The sequence below is a fragment of the Phocoena phocoena genome, chromosome 3 (genome assembly GCF_963924675.1).
Source record: "Phocoena phocoena chromosome 3, mPhoPho1.1, whole genome shotgun sequence".
Classification (NCBI taxonomy): domain Eukaryota; kingdom Metazoa; phylum Chordata; class Mammalia; order Artiodactyla; family Phocoenidae; genus Phocoena; species Phocoena phocoena.
This window is the reverse complement of record NC_089221.1, coordinates 105539304-105562049: the sequence shown is the minus strand read 5'-3', so window position 1 is coordinate 105562049 and position 22746 is coordinate 105539304. Positions and strand designations below refer to the sequence as shown.

At 38.0% G+C, this 22746-nt stretch overlaps 1 protein-coding gene across 1 annotated transcript in view; it reads right to left on the bottom strand.

Annotated features, from left to right (window-relative positions):
- LMNB1 (lamin B1) overlaps nucleotides 1-22746 on the bottom strand; it is a 69822-nt gene that overhangs the window by 21622 nt on the left and 25454 nt on the right. The window contains exons 2-5 of the mRNA XM_065873304.1: nucleotides 14740-14896; nucleotides 13977-14102; nucleotides 10822-10992; nucleotides 9276-9401 (exon numbers count right to left, since the gene is read on the bottom strand). Of these exons, the coding sequence (XP_065729376.1) occupies nucleotides 9276-9401; nucleotides 10822-10992; nucleotides 13977-14102; nucleotides 14740-14896 (580 nt within the window). The remainder of the gene's footprint in view (nucleotides 1-9275; nucleotides 9402-10821; nucleotides 10993-13976; nucleotides 14103-14739; nucleotides 14897-22746) is intronic.

The window sequence follows — 22746 nt, the reverse complement described above, 5'->3', positions numbered from 1 at the left end:
ATCAACTTGTTGTACCCTGCAACTTGGAATACCTGAATAGACAACGAATCATCCAAAATTGAGGCGGTGGACATCAGGAGCAACTGTAGACTTCGGGTTTGCTTTCTGCATCTAATTTTTTTTCTGGTTTTACGTTTATCTTAGTTTACTATTTAGACCTTATTATCATTGGTAGATTTGTTTATTGATTTGGCTGCTCTCTTCCTTTTTTTATATATATATAGATATATACAATTATTACCTTCTTCTCTTTTTCTGACTGTGTATGTGTATGCTTCTTTGTGACATTTTGTACAACTCTGCTTTTACCATTTGTCCTAGGGTTCTGTCTGTTTTTTCTGTTTTTTGTTTTTTTATTAGTATAGTTTTTAATGCTTGTTATTATTAGTGGATTTGTTTTATGGTTTGGTTGCTCTCTTCTTTCTATTTTTTATTACTTTTAAATTTTATTTTATTTTTAATAAATTTTTTATTTTAATAACTATTTTATTTTTTCTTTCTTTTTTTGAATTTTATTTTATTTTATTTTTATACAGCAGGTTCTTCTTAGTTATCCATTTTATACATATTAGTGTATATATGTCAATCCCAATCTCCCAGTTCATCATACCACCACCACCACCCCCTGCCACTTTCTCTTTCTTTCCTTTTTTCTCCCTTTCCCTCTGAGCCATGTGGCTGACAGGGTCTTGGTGCTCCAGCCAGGTGTCAGGCCTTTGCCTCTAAGGTGGGAGAGCCAAGTTCAGGACATTGATCCACCAAAGACCTCCCACCTCCACATAATATCAAACAGTAAAAGCTCTCCCAGAGATCACCATCTCAACGCTAATACCCAGCTCCACTCAACGACCAGCAAGCTCCAGTGATTGACACCTTAAGCCAAACAACTAGCAAGATAGGAACACAACCCCACCCATTAGCAGAGAGGCTGCCTAAAATCAGAAGTTCACAGACACCCCAAAACACACCACTGGATATGGTCCTGCCCACCAGAAAGACAAAATCCAGCAGCATCATCCACCAGAATACAGGCACTAATCCCCTTCACCAGGAAGCCTACACAACCCACTGAACCAACTTTAGCCACTGGGAGCAGACACCAAAAACAACGGGAACTATGAGCCTGCAGCCTGCAAAAAGGAGACCCCAAACACAGTGAGTTAAGCAAAATGAGAAGACAAAAATACATAGCAGATGAAGGAGCAAGATAAAAACCCACCAGACCAAACAAATGAATTGGAAACAGGCAGTCTACCTGAAAAAGAATTCAGACGAATGATAGTAAAGATGATCCAAAATCTTAGAAATAAAATGGAGAAAACACAAAAAATGTTTAACAAAGACCTAGAAAAACTAAAGAGCAAAACAAACAATGATGAACAACACAATAAATGAAATTTAAAATTCTCTAGAAGGAATCAATAGCAGAATAACTGATGCAGAAGAACGGATAAGGGACCTGGAAGACAAAATAGTGGAAATAACTACCGCAGAGCAGAATAAAGAAAAAAGAATGAAAAGAATTGAAGACGGTCTTAGAGACCTCTGGGACAACATTAAACGCACCAACATTCGAATTACAGGGGTCCCAGTAAGAAGAGAAAAAGAAAGGGACTGAGAAAATATTTGAAGAGATTATAGTTGAAAACTTCCCTAACATGGGAAAGGAAATAGTGAAGCAAGTCCAGGAAGTGCAGAGTCCCATACAGGATAAATCCAAGGAGAAACACGCCAAGACACATATTAATCAAATTATCAAATATTAAATACCAAGAAAACACATTAAAAGCAGCAAGGGGAAAGCAACAAATAACATACAAGGGAATCCCCATAAGGTTAACAGCTGATCTTTCAGCAGAAACTCTGCAAGCCAGAAGGGAGTAGCAGGACATATTTAAAGAGATGAAAGGGAAAAACCTACAACCAAGATTACTCTACCCAGGAAGGATCTCATTCAGATTCGACAGAGAAATTAAAATCTTTACAGACAAGCGAAAGCTAAGAGAATTCAGCACCACCAAACCAGCTTTACAGCAAATGCTAAAGGAACTACTCCAGGCAGGAAATACAAGAGAAGGAAAAGACCTATAATAACAAACCCAAAACAATTAAGAAAATGGTAATAGGAACATACATATCAATAATTACCTTAAATGTAAATAGATTAAATGCTCCAACCAGGGCTTCCCCGGTGGCGCAGTGGTTGAGAGTCCGCCTGCCGATGCAGGGGACACGGGTTCATGCCCCGGTCCGGGAATATCCCACATGCCACGGAGCGGCTAGGCCCGTGAGCCATGGCCGCTGAGCCTGCACGTCCGGAGCCTGTGCTCCGAAACGGGAAAGGCCACAACAGTGAGAGGCCTGTGTACCACAAAAAAACAAACAAACAAACAACAACAAAAAAAAAGCGCCAACCAAAAGACATAGACTAGCTGAATGGATACAAAAACAAGACCAGTATATACGCTGTCTACAAGAGACCCACTTCAGACCTAGTGACACATGCAGACTGAAAGTGAGGGGATGGAAAAAGATATTCCATGCAAATGGAAATCAAAAGAAAGCTGGAGTAGCAATTCCCATATCAGACAAATTAGACTTTAAAAAGAGACAAAGAAGGATACTACATAATGATCAAGGGATCGATCCAAGAAGAAGATATAACAATTGTAAATATTTATGCACTCAACATAGGAGCACCTCAGTACATAAGGCAAATGCTAACAGTCATAAAAGGGGAAATCGACAATAACACCATCATAGTAGGGGACTTCAACACCCCACTTTCACCAATGGACAGATCATCCAAAATGAAAATAAATAAGGAAACATAAGCTTTAAATGACACATTAAACAAGATGGACTTAACTGATATTTATAGGACATGCCATCCAAAAACAACAGAATATATTTTCTTCTCAAGCGCTCACGAAACATTCTCCAGGATATATCATATCTTGGGTCACAAATCAAGCCTTGGTAAATTTAAGAAAATTGAAATCATATCAACTATCTTTTCCGACCACAACGTTATGAGACTAGATATCAATTACAGGAAAAAAATCTGTAAAAAATACAAACACATGGAGGCTAAACAATACACTACTACCTAACCAAGAGATCACTGAAGAAATCAAAGAGGAAATCAGAAAATACCTATAAAGGAATGACAATGAAAACACAACGACCCAAAACCTATGGGATGCAGCAAAAGCAGTTCTAAGAGGGAAGTTTATAGCAATACAATCCTACCTCAAGAAACAACAAACATCTCAAATACACAAACTAACCTTACACCTAAAGCAATTAGAGAAAGAAGAACAAAAAACCCCAAAAGTTAGCAGAAGGAAAGAAATCATAAAGATCAGATCAGAAATAAATGAAAAAGAAATGAAGGACACAATAGCAAAGATCAATAAAACTAAAGCTGGTTCTTTGAGAAGATAAACAAAATTGATAAACCACTAGCCAGACTCATGAAGAAAAATAGGGAGAAGACTCAAATCAATACAATTAGAAATGAAAAAGGAGAAGTAACAATTGACACTGCAGAAATACAAAGGATCATGAGAGATTACTACAAGCAACCGTATGCCAATAAAATGGACAACCTGGAAGAAATGGACAAATTCTTAGAAAAGCACAACCTTCCGAGACTGAACCAGGAAGAAATAGAAAAATTTAAATAGACCAATCACAGGCACTGAAATTGAGACTGTGATTTAAAATCTTCCAACAAACAAAAGCCCAGGACCAGATAGCTTCACAGGCAAATTCTACCAAACATGTAGAGAAGAGCTAACACCTATTCGTCTCAAACTCTTCCAAAATATAGCAGAGGGAGGAACACGCCCAAATTCATTCTATGAGGCCACCTTCACCCTAAGACCAAAACCAGACAAAGATGTCACAAAGAAAGAAAACTACAGGCCAATATCACTGATGAACATAGATGCAAAAATCCTCAACAAAATACTAGCAAACAGAATCCAACAGCACATTAAAAGGATCATACAGCATGATCAAGTGTGGTTTACCCAAGGAATGCAAGGATTCTTCAATATACACAAATCAATCGATGTGATACACCATATTAACAAACTGAAGGAGAAAAACCATATGGTCATCTCAATAGATGCAGAGAAAGCTTTCGACAAAATTCAACACCCATTTATGATAAAAACCCTCCAGAAAGTAGGCATAGAGGGAACTTTCCTCAACATAATAAAGGCCATATATGACAAACCCACAGCCAACATCGTTCTCAATGGTGAAAAACTGAAAGCATTTCCTCTAAGATCAGGAACAAGACAAGGTTGTCCACTCTCACCACTATTATTCGACATAGTTTTGGAAGTCTCAGCCACAGCAATCAGAGAAGAAAAAGAAATAAAAGGAATCCAAATCGGAAAAGAAGAAGGAAAACTGTCACTGTTTGCAGATGACATGATACTATACATAGAGGAGAATCCTAAAGACGCTACCAGAAAACTACTAGAGCTAATCAATGAATTTTGTAAAGTAGCAGGATACAAAATTAATGCACAGAAATCTCTGGCATGCCTATACACTAATGATGAAAAGTCTGAAAGAGAAATTAAGGAAACACCCCCCATTTACCAATGCAACAAAAAGAATAAAATACCTAGGAATTAACCTACCTAAGGAGACAAAAGACCTGTATGCAGAAAATTATAAGACACTGGTGAAAGAAATTAAATATGATACAAATAGATGGAGAGATATATATACCATGTTCTTGGACTGGAAAAATCAACATTGTGAAAATGAGTATACTACCCAAAGAAATCTACAGATTTAATGCAATCCCTATCAAACTACCAATGGCATTTTTCACAGAACTAGGACAAAAAATTTTGCAATTTGTTTGGAAACACAAAAGACCCCAAACAGCCAAAGCAATCTTGAGAAAGAAAAACGGAGCTGGAGGAATCAGGCTCCCAGACTTCAGACTATACTACAAAGCTACAGTAATCAAGACAGTATGGCACTGGCACAAAAACAGAAATACAGATCAATGGAACAGGATAGAAAGCCCAGAGATAAACTGACGCACCTATGGTCACCTTATTTTTGATAAAGGAGGCAAGAATACACAATGGAGAAAAGACAGCCTGTTCAATAAGTGGTGCTGGGAAAACTCAACAGCTACATGTAAAAGAATGAAATTAGAACACTCCCTAACACCATACACAAAAATAAACTCAAAACGCATTAAAGACCTAAATGTAAGGCCAGACACTATAAAACTCTTATAGGCAGAACACTCTATGACATAAATCACAGCAAGATCCTTTTTGACCCACCTCCTAGAGAAATGGAAATAAAAAAAATAAACAAATTGGACCTAATGAAACTTCAAAGCTTTTGCACAGCAAAGGAAACCATAAACAAGACCAAAAGACAACCCTCAGAATGGGAGAAAATATTTGCAAATGAAGCAACTGACAAAGGATTAATCTCCAAAACTTACAATCAGCTCACGCAGCTCAATATCAAATAACAAACAACCCAATCCAAAAATGGGCAGAAGACCTAAATAGACATTTCTCCAAAGAAGACATACAGATTGCCAACAAACACATGAAAGAATGCTCAACATCACTTATCATTAGAAAAATGCAAATCAAAACTACAATGAGGTATCATCTCACATTGTTCAGAATGGCCATCAACAAAAAATCTACAAACAATAAATGCTGGAGAGGGTGTGAAGAAAAGGGAACCCTCCTGCACTGTTGGTGGAATGTAAAATGATACAGCCACTATGGAGAACAGTATGGAGGTCCCTTAAAAAACTAAAAATAGAATTACCATATGACCCAGCATTGCCACTACTGGGCAAATACCCAGAGAAAACCATAATTCAAAAAGAGTCAGGTACCACAATGTTCATTGCAGCTGTATTTACAATAGCCAGGACATGGAAGCAACCTAAGTGTCCATCAAGAGGTGAATGGATAGGGCTTCCCTGGTGGCACAGTGGTTGAGAATCTGCCTGCTAATGCAGGGGACACGGGTTCAAGCCCTGGTCTGGGAGGATCCCACATGCCGCGGAGCAACTAGGCCCGTGAGCCACAACTACTGAGACTGCGCGTCTGGAGCCTGTGCTCTGCAACAGGAGAGGCCGCGATAGTGAGAGGCCCGCGCACCGCGATGAAGAGTGGCCCCCGCTTGCCACAACTAGAGAAAGCCCTCGCACAGAAACGAAGACCCAACACAGCAAAAATAAATAAATAAATAAACTCCTACCCCCAACATCTTAAAAAAAAAGAGGTGAATGGATAAAGAAGATATGGCACATATATACAATGGAATATTACTCAGCCATAAAAAGAAACAAAACTGAGTTATTTGTAGTGAGGTGGATGGACGTAGAGTCTGTCATACAGAGTAAAGTAAGTCAGAAAGAAAAACAAATACCGTATGGTAACACATATATGGAATCTAAAAAGAAAAAATAGTTCTGAAGAACCTAGGGGCAGGACAGGAACAAAGACTCAGACATAGCGAATGGACTTGAGGACACGGGGAGGGGGAAGGGTAAGCTGGGACAAAGTGAGAGAGTGGCATGGACTTATGTATACTACCAAATGTAAAATATATAACTAGTGGGAAGCGGCTGCATAGCACAGGGAGATCAGTTCAGTGCTTTGTGACCACCCAGAGGGGTGGGATAGGGAGGGTGGGAGGGAGAAGCAAGAGGGAGGAGATATGGGGATATATTATATGTATAGCTTATTCACTTTGTTATAAAACAGAAAGTAACACACCATTGTAAAGCAATTATACTCCAATAAAGATGTTAAAAAATTTTTTTAAATAAAAAATAAAGGCTATGTCAATTTTAAGTAAAACTAAAGAAGTACTTCATGGGGCTTCCCTGGTGGCGCAGTGGTTGAGAGTCCGCCTGCCGATGCAGGGGACACGGGTTCGTGCCCCGGTCTGGGAGGATCCCACATGATGCAGAGCGGCTGGGCCTGTGAGCCATGGCCGCTGAGCCTGCGCGTCCGGAGCCTGTGCTCCGCAATGGGAGAGGCCCGCGTACCGCAAAAAAAAAAAAAAAAAAAAAGAAGTACTTCACTAACATGAGTCACTTAACCAAAAAGGAAGTTCTATGGCCTAACGTGCAGCATGACGAAACTAAGACTCCACAACAAATACAATTAAGATATACAATATATCTTACAATATATGGCTTTTTTTCTTTTTGGTGATCTTTTTAAGGTTAAAATTTATCAACCAAAGAAGATATCCCTTAAGATATATTATTTATCATAAAATCTGATACCAGTAATGAATAGATGAAAGGATCATTCCCCATCCCCCTGAAATTTAGAGAGAAATTTTAAACTATTCTGGCTGAAGGAGGTGCTTCTCTCCTATTTCCTAAAGAGTGAGCTCCTCAAAACCCCCAGGGCCCTGCCTGACATTTTTTAAAAACCACTAACATGAAGTTAACCAAAAAACTTGCGAAGATGCGAACCTAACTACCAGGCAAACAGGGAAACAGCCCTGGACCTGAGTCAGAAGACGTAGCTACCAAATTTCAGAGCCTACCACTATTTAACCACAGGCAAGTCTTAGTCTTTTCATCTGTAAAACATCCATACCTAGCATAATCAAGTGGATTAAGCACCAGCCACATCCCCACACCCCCCAAAAGACAGGGAATTGTAAAATTGAGGAAGAGGGGATAATTAGAATACGATTTATTAGATGGATAAGAGTAGTAAATGTCAACTCGGAGTAAAAACAGCCAGGACTATTTTTGGACAGGTACCTATTAAATGGTTCAATGGAAAAGAGATTGTTAAATTCTTTTCTTTTTTTCTAGAATGCACTTACTCTCACAGGCATTCTCTGAAAGGCCAAATTCTTTTTTTTTTTTAATCTTTATTGGAGTATAATTGCTTTACAATGGTGTGTTAGTTTCTGCTTTATAACAAAGTGAATCAGCTATACATATACATATATCCCCACATCTCCTCCCTCTTGTGTCTCCCTCCCACCCTCCCTATCCCACCCCTCTAGGTGGTGAGATTGTTAAATTCTTAAAAGAAAATCTTTGAAGAGAGTGAGGTGTAAAGGGAAAAACTGGGAACTATGAAAGAAACCCATTTATCAGCCTACATTCTCTGGACCGGTCATTAAACTCACCCAGGTCTGTGGTCAGACTGAATGAACTCAAAGGTCCTTGTCCCTCCGGCTCTACTGTTACACGAAAACTTCAAAATACTATCAGGACAAAATAGGTCCAAAATAATTTTTAAATTTATGTTGTGAGTAATAAAGTAAGTACACATGATAAGCACTGTAAAAACTTCTGTTTTTTAATTAACTTTTTTTACATCACCCTGTTTTACATAACTCATTGCTTTCTAAATTCCTACAATAAATGTCTTCAGTTTTACAATCAAAAAAGGATATTACTAAAAACAAAAGAAAAAGAAAGCTTAATCAAGAATAAAAAAGTTTATTCATGTGGAAAATTTAAAACAACAAAATTTCCTCCCTTAAGGAAAACAGAAGCTGAAGTTACTTCCCAAGTAATTACGGTGAGTAGATTATCAAAACATTCTGCATACTTATATGGTTGTATATGTACTTTGTGTGCACATCGACATCACCCTTAGACTAAAAACCAGATTTCAGGCAGTGTCCACACCTGCTTACACTGCACTCAGTGTGCACCATCACATACTGACAGGCACCCATCAACACAACCAGTAACAGTCATGCGACAGTTAGGTGTGCCAATGAATCAATGAGTCACTAAATTCTTAACTAAGACGCAAATTGATGCTACTTCCCAAGATACTAACTATTGGGTATTCTAAGCACGGAAAGAATTTGTCTAGAAACACAAAGCATTTACCACCCACACAGAATTTCTGCAGGTTTTTCTTCATTATGGTTTCTAAATGTGATGAAAAAGAGTACGTTGGAAAGAGCACTATGTGGAGATCAGGCTGCTGGATGGGTCAGAAAACCTGGGCCCTGGGGTAAACCCAAGGAATAAGCCAGCAGGTTGCACCCTCAAGGGCAGCTCTGAGTAATCTATTAGGTCAGGAACAACAGTCTCTGCTCAGAGGATGCTTATGAAATGACGAATAGAAAAATATCTGGACAGTACTGTGAAACCAGAATTCAGGAAAATACTATCCTCTCTGAAAAGTGATTTCAGGCAGAGCTGAGCAGGTAGACTACCGTGGTGGAGGTGGCCTTCAAGTACAACTCCCATGCTTACTTACCTCTTTCTGTAGATTAGAAAGCTGAGATGAGAGACTCTCAATTCTCACACGACTTTCCATCAGTTCTTCCCTGGCACTATTGACAGTAGATGTATTCATCTCTGACGACAGTCTGGCATTCTCAAGCTAAATAAAGAAGCAGACCATAGTCAGTTTTATCTAGTGAATTAGAACAAACAAATGAGGAACCATGATTCATCTCAAGGCATCTCATTTCAAACCTAAACCCTGCCAGTAACTAGTTGATGAAACAGGAAAAGCATCATGAAGTTTGCTGATGTGCTATGAATTACCTTAAAAGTCTTTCTGCCTTTTCGGCTCAATTCCCAATATAGGAGCTTAACAATGCTGATATACCTGGGTCTTTACCCAAAATTTAGTGCTTCAATATATAATCCATTACATCTCTAATGTCTCAGATAACACTGCTAATAAGGAGACTGGACAGGAGCAATTTAACTGTGGTGGCATTTGTAGGAAAACAAGCATCATATACCCCTAACCCACCAAATCTGATACAGAATATAAAGCAATAAGCAGAAAGTACTAATTTAGAGATTATTTCAAACCAAACAGACACACTTCTTTTCAGAAGCAAAAAACAGCTCCTCTGGTAGAAACAATATCCCGCTCCTCCAAATGCCCACAGCATTCTGTTCTGCATGTGTCTCAGGCACGTTTTTTATGTATGTCTCCTCCCTGGCTCCCTTTGAGGCCAGAGTCTCTTTGACTGACTAATCCTTACTTTAGCTCTGTCACTGCCCAGCACAATGCCAGCACTGAGTAAGTGCGGAACAACTAAATGTAGGGATTAAAAGATCTCTCCCTCTCACCAGGCAATTACTACTTCATGACGTGGATTAAAAGCAACATGAACAATTTGAGGCCATGCAATGGAAATTATTTTCAACACCTCTATGACCCTAATTTTCTAAGTCTTCCACTAATAACTCTTTTTAATCAAATCATGTAACATTTAACACATTGGGGTAAAATTATTTACTATGAAAGCCCGTACTCAGGGAGTTAATAAATTTTTGCATGGTCTCCTAATACAAGAGAGAAGTTTCTATAGTCTTTTTTTAATGAATAATTAGTGGCAGAGGAAACTGCAGACACTGTCCATTTGGCCTTTGTTCAAAAAAGTCCAAAGTGTGGTGGTCACAACCTATGTACAATGATGACATGGAAGTCAGAACTAGATGCAGTCCAACAAGATTAGTACTTGTTACTGAAGGAAAAGCTATTTTCAGATGTCTGGAGTTTAACTAATATGACTTGACATGAATGATCAGTTGGACAAAGAGAAAAACCTTACCTTTGATAAAAGTGGAATAACCCTACTTTCTTTGAATAATCTCTAATAACATTTACTTTATTAAAAACTGCTTTCTTTAAAAAAAAAATCCATTTTTTAATATCCATGGAGACTAAGGGAATTCATTTAAGAAAACTAGAACAAACCAAACATCAAGTCATGTTCTCAGGGAGACTATGAAACAAAGGCTTCAAGTGTGTAAAGCCATCCCCGGAAGAGTCTGCTCACTTTGGCGTGGTAAGTCTGCTCCATCTCTTCCTTGTACAGCTTGACTTGGGCATCGTGTTGCTCTCTCATCTCATGAAGGGCTTGAGCCAGCTTGTACTCATACTCAATCTGACGCCCAGAATCCACCTCTACCAAGCGAGTTTCATGCTTCCTTCTGGTCTCATTAATCTCCTGCGGGGGGGATGACATAAAACCAAGTTACTTACCATAGCTGCACTGGTACAAGTCTGAGTGACATCAAGGCCATCTGAGGTATTACACACCAAGCTCCTCATGTTTTGTCCTAGGGCAAGTATGTGAATAGATACTTTTTTGCCTTCATTTTCAAGTAAGAAGATTTTTGAGCTGGAACTAATGACAGAAATGGTAGCATCTCAAGCCCTAGGAATTTTATGTTTCTTTTCAGTGGCATACCTATTTATTTCTCTAAAGGCAAGGAATGGCTGGAAGACTTACTAAAGTACCAGGCAATCGTGGAGAACTAGGTACACTGAATAGCACGTAGTTATTTTTCTAAATTGTACTGATGATACTAAGGACAACTCTGAAAAAAATCTACAAGGTTAGTTAGACACTTATCAGCAAAACTTCAACTAGAAGACTTATACATAATAAAACTTTTCTTAGGCATACTAAGATGCAATAGACAGAGCAAGCTAATTTACATGACTTATCCTAACAGCTGGTAGTGTGCTAAGGTATCAACATCAATTGATACAGAATCTTACTGACAATATTATGTTGCTATCTCAAGTACATATGACAATTCACTATTAAAGAATAGAAATAATAGGCATAATCCTTCACATTATGTTTTAAGGAACTATCCAAACTTGAATGGCTAGGAACACAAGTCCAAGAATAAAATTTTCATTCTAGCTTCTAGCTCTGAAAATACAACGGATCTGTCTTTAATGGCAATAATTAAAGAGGCCACAAGAGGGGGATATAAGAAGAACATGTTTCTGTATCATCTTACAGCATGCAGTTTTTCTTTGCATTTCCTCATTTTTCTCTTAACCAGAGGAAGATGCACTCGATAGAATCAGAAACCCAGGGTTCAAATTCCAGTTCTGCCATTAATCTCCCAAGGCTCACATCTATATGATGACGCGAATGATACTTAAATCATAAAAATATGCAAATGAAAGGTTTAGTTCAACAAATATTGAGTACCTACTAATCATTTTGCACTTCGTCTGCCTCCTTTCCTCTTCTTCCTGTTTTTCTCCTTCCTCTTTCTTACCCCTAAACTGTTCATAATAAGGAATTTACGTATATTTATTGCAGAGAATTTTATTCTCCATGTTAAAAAAAAGAAATGAGGAATATTTTAAATTCATTCTCAAAAAGGCAAAACCCCAAAATTCAAAGTTGCTACCCAAACATTCTAAAAATACTAAATTACTTTTTACTGATGCCGTTTTTCACTTAACATTTTATGTAGAATCAGTGACTTACAAAGAAAAAAATACTCAATTCCTGGTTTAAAGATGCGGGAGTACACACAGCGTCAAAAGTAAGAAATAATAAATCACGGACAATTTTAACAAAACAAAACAAAAATGTAGGTCAACTTAATATAAAGATACTTCAATTTATAAGCAGAACTGTAGTTAATAATTATATGACAGGGACTTCCCTGGTGGTGCTGTGGTTAAGAATCCACCTGCCAATGCAGGGGGACACGGGTTCAAGCCCTGGTCCAGGAAGATCCCACATGCCGCGGAGCAACTAAGCCCAAGTGCCTAGAGCCCGTGCTTGGCAACAAGAGAAGCCATTGCAATGAGAAACCCGTGCACCACAACAAAGAGTAGCCCCCACTCGCCGCAACTAGAGAAAGCCCGCATGCGGCAACGAAGACCCAATGCAGCCAAAAATAAATAATAAATAGATTTACTGAAAATAATAATAATGATAATAATTATTATTATTATATGACAGCATTCACTGTAGTTTACAAGAAGCTATCACACACAATATTCCACTTTGATCCTCACCACACCTTGAAGAAAAAATAGCAGGTACTGATATTTCATTTTTAAATAGGAAACTGACTCAAGAACTGTCCAAAGTCTGGCTGCTCATGCAGTGAGTGCACTTTGCCCCCACAATACCTAGTTTAATACTATATTGTCATAAAAATGGTCATATTTTTATTATATTATTTTTTCTCCAAATAAAAAAAATTATTTAACTTCTACAAAAATTTCTATTTTAAAAGCATTGTTAGTCACCGTTTTCAAAATTACATTACTTTTAAAAACATTATGTATTTAACTGCATGTTCTCTAACCTGGGTGAACTCCAACCCTCTTCAATTTTGAGAAAATATATATTCCCCTTTCTTCAACTGTATTACAGTATACTTCTTTTTTGGCAAATGTTGCTACCTTCACCCTCAAGGCTTAACCAGAAGTTACGGCTTATAAATGATACTGTTAGATATACATATATAACTATAAGCTCTGGGTAACCAGCCCCCAGTGGTTGCTGCCTCCCGGTATTCACCCGCTGTGTGATTCCCCTTCCATAGTGCATCTTGGTTGGTCTGTGTGATGGGGAGTGAGGGTATATCACTTTGGGATTAGTTAATAGAAGTTAATGTGGCTTGTCTTGCTCTCTCTCTCATCACTCCGCTCGAAGAGTCCTATCATGAGCAGCCCTATAGAGAAGCCCATGCTGAACTGATACCTCTGGCCAAAAACCTACGAATGAACTCCAAACCGGTTCTTGCAGCCCAGGCTGAAAGCCTGACTACAACCTCATGAGAGACCCTGAAACAACCATCCAGTTAAGCAGCTCTCAGATCCCTGATCTTCAGAAACTGTGAGATAATAAAAGTCCGTGGTTTAAGTTACTAAGTTTTTGAAGTAATTTGTTAATTTGAAGTAATTTGTTAGGCAAAACATATAACTAATACAAATGCAGAGGTTGATAGTAATTAACAGCTGTAGCCAAGCCTTTTTAAGTTAGATGGAAGTAAAAGCTTTTAAGTTTACCATAGCACCCTGAGTTCTTCCTCGCAGTCCTTTAGCATCAGTGCCTTAAATAATTTGCCTACAAAATTCTTCCCATTTTTCATACGTATAGCTTATAACAAAGCCTTTTGGGATCTCTCCATGCCTTAAAAAAATAAAATTATATATAATTACCTCCTCGTACATGTTTTTACGAAACTCCAAGTCCTCAGTAAGGCTCTGACAGCGATTCTCCAAATCCACTTTAAGTAAAGTTTCATCTGCTAACTGTTTTTTCGCAGCAGCTAAAGAGGCTTCCAACTAATATAAGGAAAAAGAATTAATGAAAATTATACAGCAACCATTTAGCAATGAATTTAATAGATACCTACGGATTGAATCAAATCAAGTATTACAATTTCTATCTATTTGTTAATGTATGAGAGTCCCTCATGATAACATTTATCACAGAACTGTGGGTTCAACTGCTGGTCCCACCCACAGAGTGTCACATCAAAACACCTCTCAAATTTGGTAAACGGCAACAGGGAATGAACAGAAACCTATGACTTACATTTCAAAACTCAAACTAACAATTTTAGCTACCACTTTCATTTTTTCCTGTGTGCAGAGCACCATTATGACACCTTCTCTCTTCTTAGCTCACATTTTGGTACAATAATGAAATAGGCTGTGAGAGCAAGAAACAGAATGAGCATAAGCACAACAGAGAGGACGGAGAGCAGCAACAAGATCTGCATAATCCAGACACAAGGACTGAGAGGTGAGCGTGCTTTACATGTTAGTTCAAGGCTATCCTTGCAGGTTAACCACCCACCAAAATAACTTAATAAATTTTTAAAAGTAAAAAGCATAAAATAAATTTTACAATCAATCAATCAAGACAAATGGGGCAATTAACCTGCCAAATACGGCTCAAGAGCAGAGTTTACCTTACCTGGGCAATCTGATCCTTCAGATCCTCCAAATCACTCTCTAAACTTTTTTTATCACCAAGTGCAGTAGCCAGAGCTGCATCTTTTGAATTCAGCGCTGCTTCGTATTCTCGAAGCTTGATCTGGGCTCCATTAAGATCAGATTCTTTCTTAGCATAACTGCAAGACATTTGAAAAAGTGCAAGAAATCAAATTATACCTCTGACTTGAAGCCTTCTCCCTCCCTGCTTAAGGGGGAAATAAAAGAAGAGGCAATTTAAATAAAGGCTGCCATACCTAGTAAAATTACAGGAGCAATTCAGGAACACTATATCTAGAGTTTTTGGTGAATAATAACTTTCTCTTTCAATGATTTCCCTTCCCTGATTAGGAATGACTCTAGGTCTAAAATGTCCATAGGCCCAACGTACCAGAATCCTGGTTGTCTCTGAGGGAGAGCACAAGTCCTCCTTTTTCTATAAAGAGACATCTATATGCTTCACTAAAACATTTTTGAAGAAATGGAAATTTGCTATTTTTAAATACAATGAATATTATAAAACAAGATGTACAGGAGACATAAATCAAGATAAACGATGAGATTAAGTGAAAATGAAATGTTACTTTGAAAAATAATTTTATGACTTGATGATATATAGAAACTCCTTTGACACTACCTAAGAATTAACTGACCCCCCTTTGACATTACCTAAGAATTAACTGACCCTAAGCTTGCAAGTAGTTTCCATTTCTTACATAAGAGGTGATTTTAAAATTTCCTTAACTACAAATAAGGGGCTTCCTAGTATTTTGAAGAAAAGTTAATTTTTCCTGGGCTTCCCTGGTGGCGCAGTGGTTGAGAGTCCGCCTGCCGATGCAGGGGACGCGGGTTCGTGCCCCTGTCCGGGAGGATCCCACATGCCGCGGAGCGGCTGAGCCTGCGCGTCCGGAGCCTGTGCTCCGCAACGGGAGAGGCCACAACAGTGAGGGGCCCGAGTACCGCAAAAAAAAAAAAAAAAAAAAAAAGGAAAAAGTTAATTTTTCCTGTTTATACTATTAACTACCCAAGAATGAAACTCAAATTAAGGTTTCTTTTACTTCTAAATATCACTTTTTATTCAATGGAATTCTACATTATAAAATTAAGATTCCTTAGGATATATTTTGTCAAATAATTATATTTTAAAGATCAGTATTTTTTAATCCAAATAAGTCCATTATCATTAATTAGTCATATGGGCAAAGCTTAATAACATAAAAATTTTTGATAGCTGTTCTTAATTAAAACTGATATTACAGACAAGTATTTCTACTACTGATGTGTGAGAGTGGGTTTAACAGAGGAATCTTTAGTTAATAGAACTTTTTAAAAATATTGTAATATTATAATAAAATGAAGAAAACAGCTATCCAAAGGATAAGCAAAGGTAGTTTGAAGAGAAGATTTAATAGTACTCATTTCTTACTCATTTTGGTATTATACAACAACTACGTACACACATAAAATCTCAGCAGTCATATCACAATAATTTTTTTCTTAAATCCTGTATTTTTAAAAACCACAAGATGGCAGCCTTTCCCTGAAGACTTTGTTTAGGAAGGTGGTGGTGGGGGATGGACTGTTGGAGGGAAAAAAATTCCATACAGTCACTACTTTGTAACAAAAATGCCTAGTTCATACAAGTGCTGGGTCTGAAAGCTAGGAACACCATAGAAAAGAATCAGTGCTTGTGGAGGAGCTATTACTTTACCTCACTATATAAATGACCAGAGCTGACAGGGAAAAATACCATAATAGAGAATTGCACAATATTTACAAAAGCTACTTACTCAAAATTACTTAACAGTTACAAAAATTCTACTGCACCACTGTCCAATATTTAAGTCTCAGATCATAATGTGGTGCTTCTGAACATGGTGCCTCAAGGCAGGAGAGTGAACCTGTGCTTCCCAGAAACCAAAATGGCACACCAAGAAGGATACTGAATTAAAAAAAAAAAAAAATTCACACCAATTTTACTGGCTACTGCATGTTCTGTCTGTTTGATTTCATTGGCTTAATAGATAATAATACATGTCATGATTCCAAATTCAGAATGTTGTAGCACAAGTGAAATTACTGCGCAATGGTCTTGTGGAGTGTAGGAAATTCGAGAAGCCAAAAATTACGACAGTACACCTAAATGGCTAGAATATGGTGATTTCTTCAACAAAAATCAAGACCAGATAAGACAAGGAGTGGTGGACTAAGGGGATGAGTAGGATATGCTATTATCTTATTGTGATAGGTACCCTCTAGCCCTGCAATGGTACCAGCTGAAATCTGATGTCAAGTTCTTAGTCACTTATACCACCGTTACTCTGTAAAAATATAAATTGTTCCATTATAAATTCTTTCTTAAAGTTGTAACTTTTACATTACTGAACAAATTAAGCAGATATACATCAGAAGTTGGAAATGTGCTTAAAACAAATAAAAGCTAACCCCATATACGCCCTGGCTTGAGGGAAGAGAGTCGAAAACTGCTTCTGCACGTGGCACATACTTATATTACACTTACCATACTGACCCTAACTATTTGTGGATATACTTATCTACCCTGAGAGACAGAACTCTTTGAGGGCAAAGGCCATGACTTATTATTCTTTTATCTTCTGTATAGACAACCTGTAGACAATGAGTGTTTTGGTAATTGTTAAATGAAAATCCCCCATACACTCCCCCCAAAAACTCGCTCTGCTTTTTTTATGCGATGTAAAATATCACGTCCTTTCCTACAAGAAAAAATAACTGTGACACTTCTGTAATCTCTAAAATTCACATTCCTAGATGTCCTCCCTATTACCTTGCCAATTTCCACGGCTAGATGGGTCATGAAAGAAATTTTTGCTTACACTCAAGTCTCCATCTGCTAAGAAGCCACAAATCAGTAAGTTTTATATGCCATACAAGCACAACAAGGACAAACGTGGGCCAAGCAGCAAGTTAACATCTTGAACATAACTGATGTCATAGTTTTCTAGTTGTATTCTTTTTCATTCATTAAAAATGATGCAGGTAGATTGGTTCAAAATGGTGGAGTAGAAGGACGTGCTCCCACTACCTCTTGCAAGAGCACCAGAATCACAACTAACTGCTGAAAAATCATCGACAGGAAGACACTGGAACTCACAAAAAATGATACCCCACATCCAAAAACAAAGGAGACACCACAATGAGACAGTAGGAGGGGTGCAATCACAATAAAATCAAATCCCGTAACAGCTCGGTTGGTGACTCACAAACTGGAGAACACTTATACCACAGAAGTCCACCCACTGGAGTGAAGGTTCTGAGCCCCATGTCAGGCTTCCCAACCTGGGGGTCCGGCAACAGGAGGAGGAATTCCTAGAGAATCAGACTTTGAAGGCTAGTGGGATTTGATTGCAGGACTTCGACAGGACTCAGGGAAACAGAGACTCCATTCTTGGAGGGCACACACAAAGTAGTGTGCCCATCGGGACCCAGGGGAAGGAGCAGTGACCCCCACAGGAGACTGAACCAGACCTACCTGCTAGTGTTGGAGGGTCTCCTGCAGAGGCAGGGGGTGGCTGTGTCTCACCATGAGGACAAGGACACTGGCAGTAGAAGTTCTGGGAAGTACTCCTTGGCGTGAGCCCTCCCAGAGTCTGCCACTAGCCCCACCAAAGAGCCCGAGGAGGCTCCAGTGTTGGGTCATCACAGGCCAAACAACCAACAGGGAGGGCCCCACAAATCAGCAGACAAGCAGATTAAAGTTTTACTGAGCTCCGCCCACCAGAGCAAGAGCCAGCTCTACCCACCACCAGTCCCTCCCATCAGGAAACTTCCACAAGCCTCTCAGATAGCCTCAACCACCAGAGGGCAGACAGCAGAAGCAAGGAGAACTACAATCCTGCAGCCTGTGGAACAAAAACCATATTCACAAAAAGACAGACAAGGTGAAAAGGCAGAGGGCTATGTACCAGATGAAGGAACAAGATAAAACCCCAGAAAAACAACTAAATGAAGTGGAGATAGGCAACATTCCAGAAAATGAATTCAGAATAATGATAGTGAAGATGATCCAGGACCTTGGAAAAAGAATGGAGGCAAAGATCGAGAAGATGCAAGAAATGTTTAACAAAGACCTAGAAGAATTAAAGAACAAACAAACAGAGATGAACAATACAATAACTGAAATGAAAACTATACTAGAAGGAATCAATATCAGAATAACCGAGGCAGAAGAACGGATAAGTGACCTGGAAGACAGAATGGTGGAATTCACTGCTGCAGAACAGAATGAAGAAAACAGAATGAAAAGAAATGAAGTCAGCCTAAGAGACCTCTGGGACAACATTAAACACAACAACATTTGCATTATGGGGTCCCAGAAGGAGAAGAGAGAGAGAAAGGACCCAAGAAAATATTTGGAGATTATAGTTGAAAACTTCCCTAACCTGGGAAAGGAAATAGCCACCCAAGTCCAGGAGGCACAGAGCGTCCCATACAGGATAAATCCAAGGAGAAACACGCAGAGACACATAGTAATCAAGCTGGCAAAAATTAAAGACAAAGAAAAATTACTGAAAGCAGCAAGGGAAAAACGACAAATAACATACAAGGGAACTCCCATAAGGTTAACAGCTGATTTCTCAGCAGAAACTCTACAAGCCAGAAAGGAGTGGCATTACATATTTAAAGTGAGGCAAGGGAAGAACCTACAACCAAGTTTACTCTATTCAGCAAGGATCTCATTCAGATTCGATGGAGAAATCAAAAGCTTTACAGACAAGCAAAAGCTAATAGAACTCAGCACCACCAAACAAGCTCTACAACATATGCTAAAGGAACGTCTCTAAGTGGGAAACACAAGAGAAGAAAAGGACCTACAAAAACAAACCCAAAACAATTAAGAAAATAATAGGAACATACATATCAATAATTACCTTAAACATGAATGGATTAAATGCTCCAACCAAAAGACACAGGCTTGCTGAATGGATACAAAAACAAGACCCATATATATGCTATCCATAAGAGACCCACTTCAGACCTAGGGACACACACAGACTGAAAGTGAGGGAATGGAAAAAGATATTCCATGCAAATGGAAATCAAAAGAAAGCTGGAGTAGCAATACTCGTATCAGATAAAATAGACTTTAAAATAAAGAATGTTACAAAGGACACTATATAATGATCAAGGGATCAATCCAAGAAGATATAACAATTATAAATATATATGCACCCAACGTAGGAGCACCTCAATACATAAGGCAACTGCTAACAACTATAAAAGAAGAAATCGACAGTAACACAATTAATAGTGGGGGACTTTAACACCTCACTTACACCAATGGACAGATCATCCAAACAGAAAATTAATAAGGAAACACAAGCTTTAAATGACACAATAAACCAGATAGATTTAATTGAGATTAATAGCACATTCCATCCAAAAACAAAAGATTACACTTTCTTCTCAAGTGTGCATGGAACATTCTCCAGGATAAATCACATCTTGGGTCACAAATCAAGCCTCAGTAAATTTAAGAAAATTGAAATCTTACCAAGCATCTTTTCTGACCACAATGCTATGACATTAGAAATCAATTACAGGGAAAAAAAAACATAAAAAACACAAACACATGGAGGCTAAACAATACGCTACTAAATAACCAAGAGATCACTGAAGAAATCAAAGAGGAAATCAAAAACTACCTAGAGACAAATAACAATGAAAATACGATGATCCAAAACCTATGGGATGCAGCAAAAGCAGTTCTAAGAAGGAAGTTTATAGCAATACAATCCTACCTCAGGAAACAACAAACATCTCAAATAAACAACCTAACCTTACACCTAAAGGAGCTAGAGAAAGAACAAACAAAACCCCAAAGTTAGCAGAAGGAAAGAAATCATAAAGATCAGAGCAGAAATAAATGAAATAGAAACAAAGAAAACAATAGCAAAGATCAATAAAACTAAAAGCTGGTTCCTTGAGAAGATAAAAAAAATTGATAAGCCATTATTAGCCAGACTCATCAAGAAAAAGAGGGAGAGGACTCAAATCAATAAAATTAGAAATGAAAAAGGAAAAGTTACAACAGACACTGCAGAAATACAAAGCATCCTAAGAGACTATTACAGCAGTTCTATGCCAATAAAATGGACAACCTGGAAGAAATGGACAAATTCTTAGAAAGGTATAATTTTCCAAGACTGAACCAGGAAGAAATAGAAAATATGAACAGACCAATCACAAGTAATGAAATTGAAACAGTAATTAAAAATCTTCCAACAAACAAAAGTCCAGGACCAGATGGCTTCACAGGTGAATTCTACCAAACACTTAGAGAAAAGCTAACACCCATCCCTCTCAAACTCTTCCAAAAAATTACAGAGGAAGAAACACTCCCAAACTCATTCTATAAGGCCACCACCACCCTGATACCAAAACCAGACAAAGATACTACAAATAAAGAAAACTACAGACCAATGTCACTGATGAACATACATGCAAAAATCCTCAACAAATTACTAGCAAATAGAATCCAGCAGCACATTAAAAGGATCATACAGCATGACCAAGTGGGATTTATCACAATGATGCAAGGATCCTTCAACATATGCAAATTGATCAACGTGATACACCATATTAACAAATTGAAGAATAAAAACCATATGATCATTTCAATAGATGCAGAAAAAGCTTTAGACAAAATTCAACACCCATTTATGATAAAAACTCTCCAGAAAGTGGGCATAGGGGGAACCTACCTCAACATAATAAAGGCCATATATGACAAACCCACAGCAAACATCATTCTCAATGGTGAAAAACTGAAACCATTTCCTCTAAGATCAGGAACAAGACAAGGATGTCCACTCTCACCACTATTATTCAACATAGTTCTGGAAGTCCTAGCCACAGCAATCAGAGAAGAAAAAGAAATAAAAGGAATACAAATTGGAAAAGAAGAAGTAAAGCTCACTGTTTGCAGATGACATGATACTACACATAGACAATCCTGAAGATATCACCAGAAAACTACTAGAGCTAATCAATGAATTTGGTAAAGTTGCAGGATACAAACTTAATGCACAGAAATCTCTTGCATTCCTATTCACTAATGATGAAAAATCTGAAAGAGAAATTAAGGAAAAGCTCCCATTTACCATTGCAACATAAAGAATAAAATACCTAGGAAAAATCTACCTAGGGAGACAAAAGACCTGTATGCAGAAAACTATAAGACACTGATGAAAGAAATTATAGATGATACAAACAGATGGCAAGATATATCATGTTCTTGGATTGGAAGAATCAATATTGTCAAAATGACTATACTACCCAAAGCAATCTACAGATTCAATGCAATCCCTATCAAATTACCAATGGCAGTTTTCACAGAACTAGAACAAAAAATCGTAAAATTTGTATGGAGACACCCAAGACCCCGAAGAGCCAAAGCAGTCTTGAGGGGAAAAAATGGAGCTGGAAGAATCAGGCTCCCTGACTTCAGACTATACTACAAAGCTACAGTAATCAAGACAATGTGGTACTGGAACAAAAACAGTAATATAGATCAATTAAACAGGATAGAAAGCCCAGAGATCAACCCATGCACCTATGGTCAACTAATCTATGACAAAGGAAGCAAGGATATACAATGGAGGAAAGAGTCTCTTCAATAAGTGGTGCTGGGAAAACTGGACAGCTACATGTAAAAGAATGAAATTAGAACACTCCCTAACACCATACACAAAAATAAACTCAAACTGGATTAGAGACCTACATGTAAGACCGGACACTATAAAACTCTTAGAGAAAAACATAGGAAGAACCCTCTTTGACATAAATCACAATAAGATCTTTTTTGATCCATCTCCTAGAGTAATGGAAATAAAAACAAAGATAAACAAATGGGACTTAATGAAACTTAAAAGCTTTTGCACAGCAAAGGAAACTACGATGAAAAGACAGTCCTCAGAATGGGAGAAAATATTTGCAAACTAATCAACGG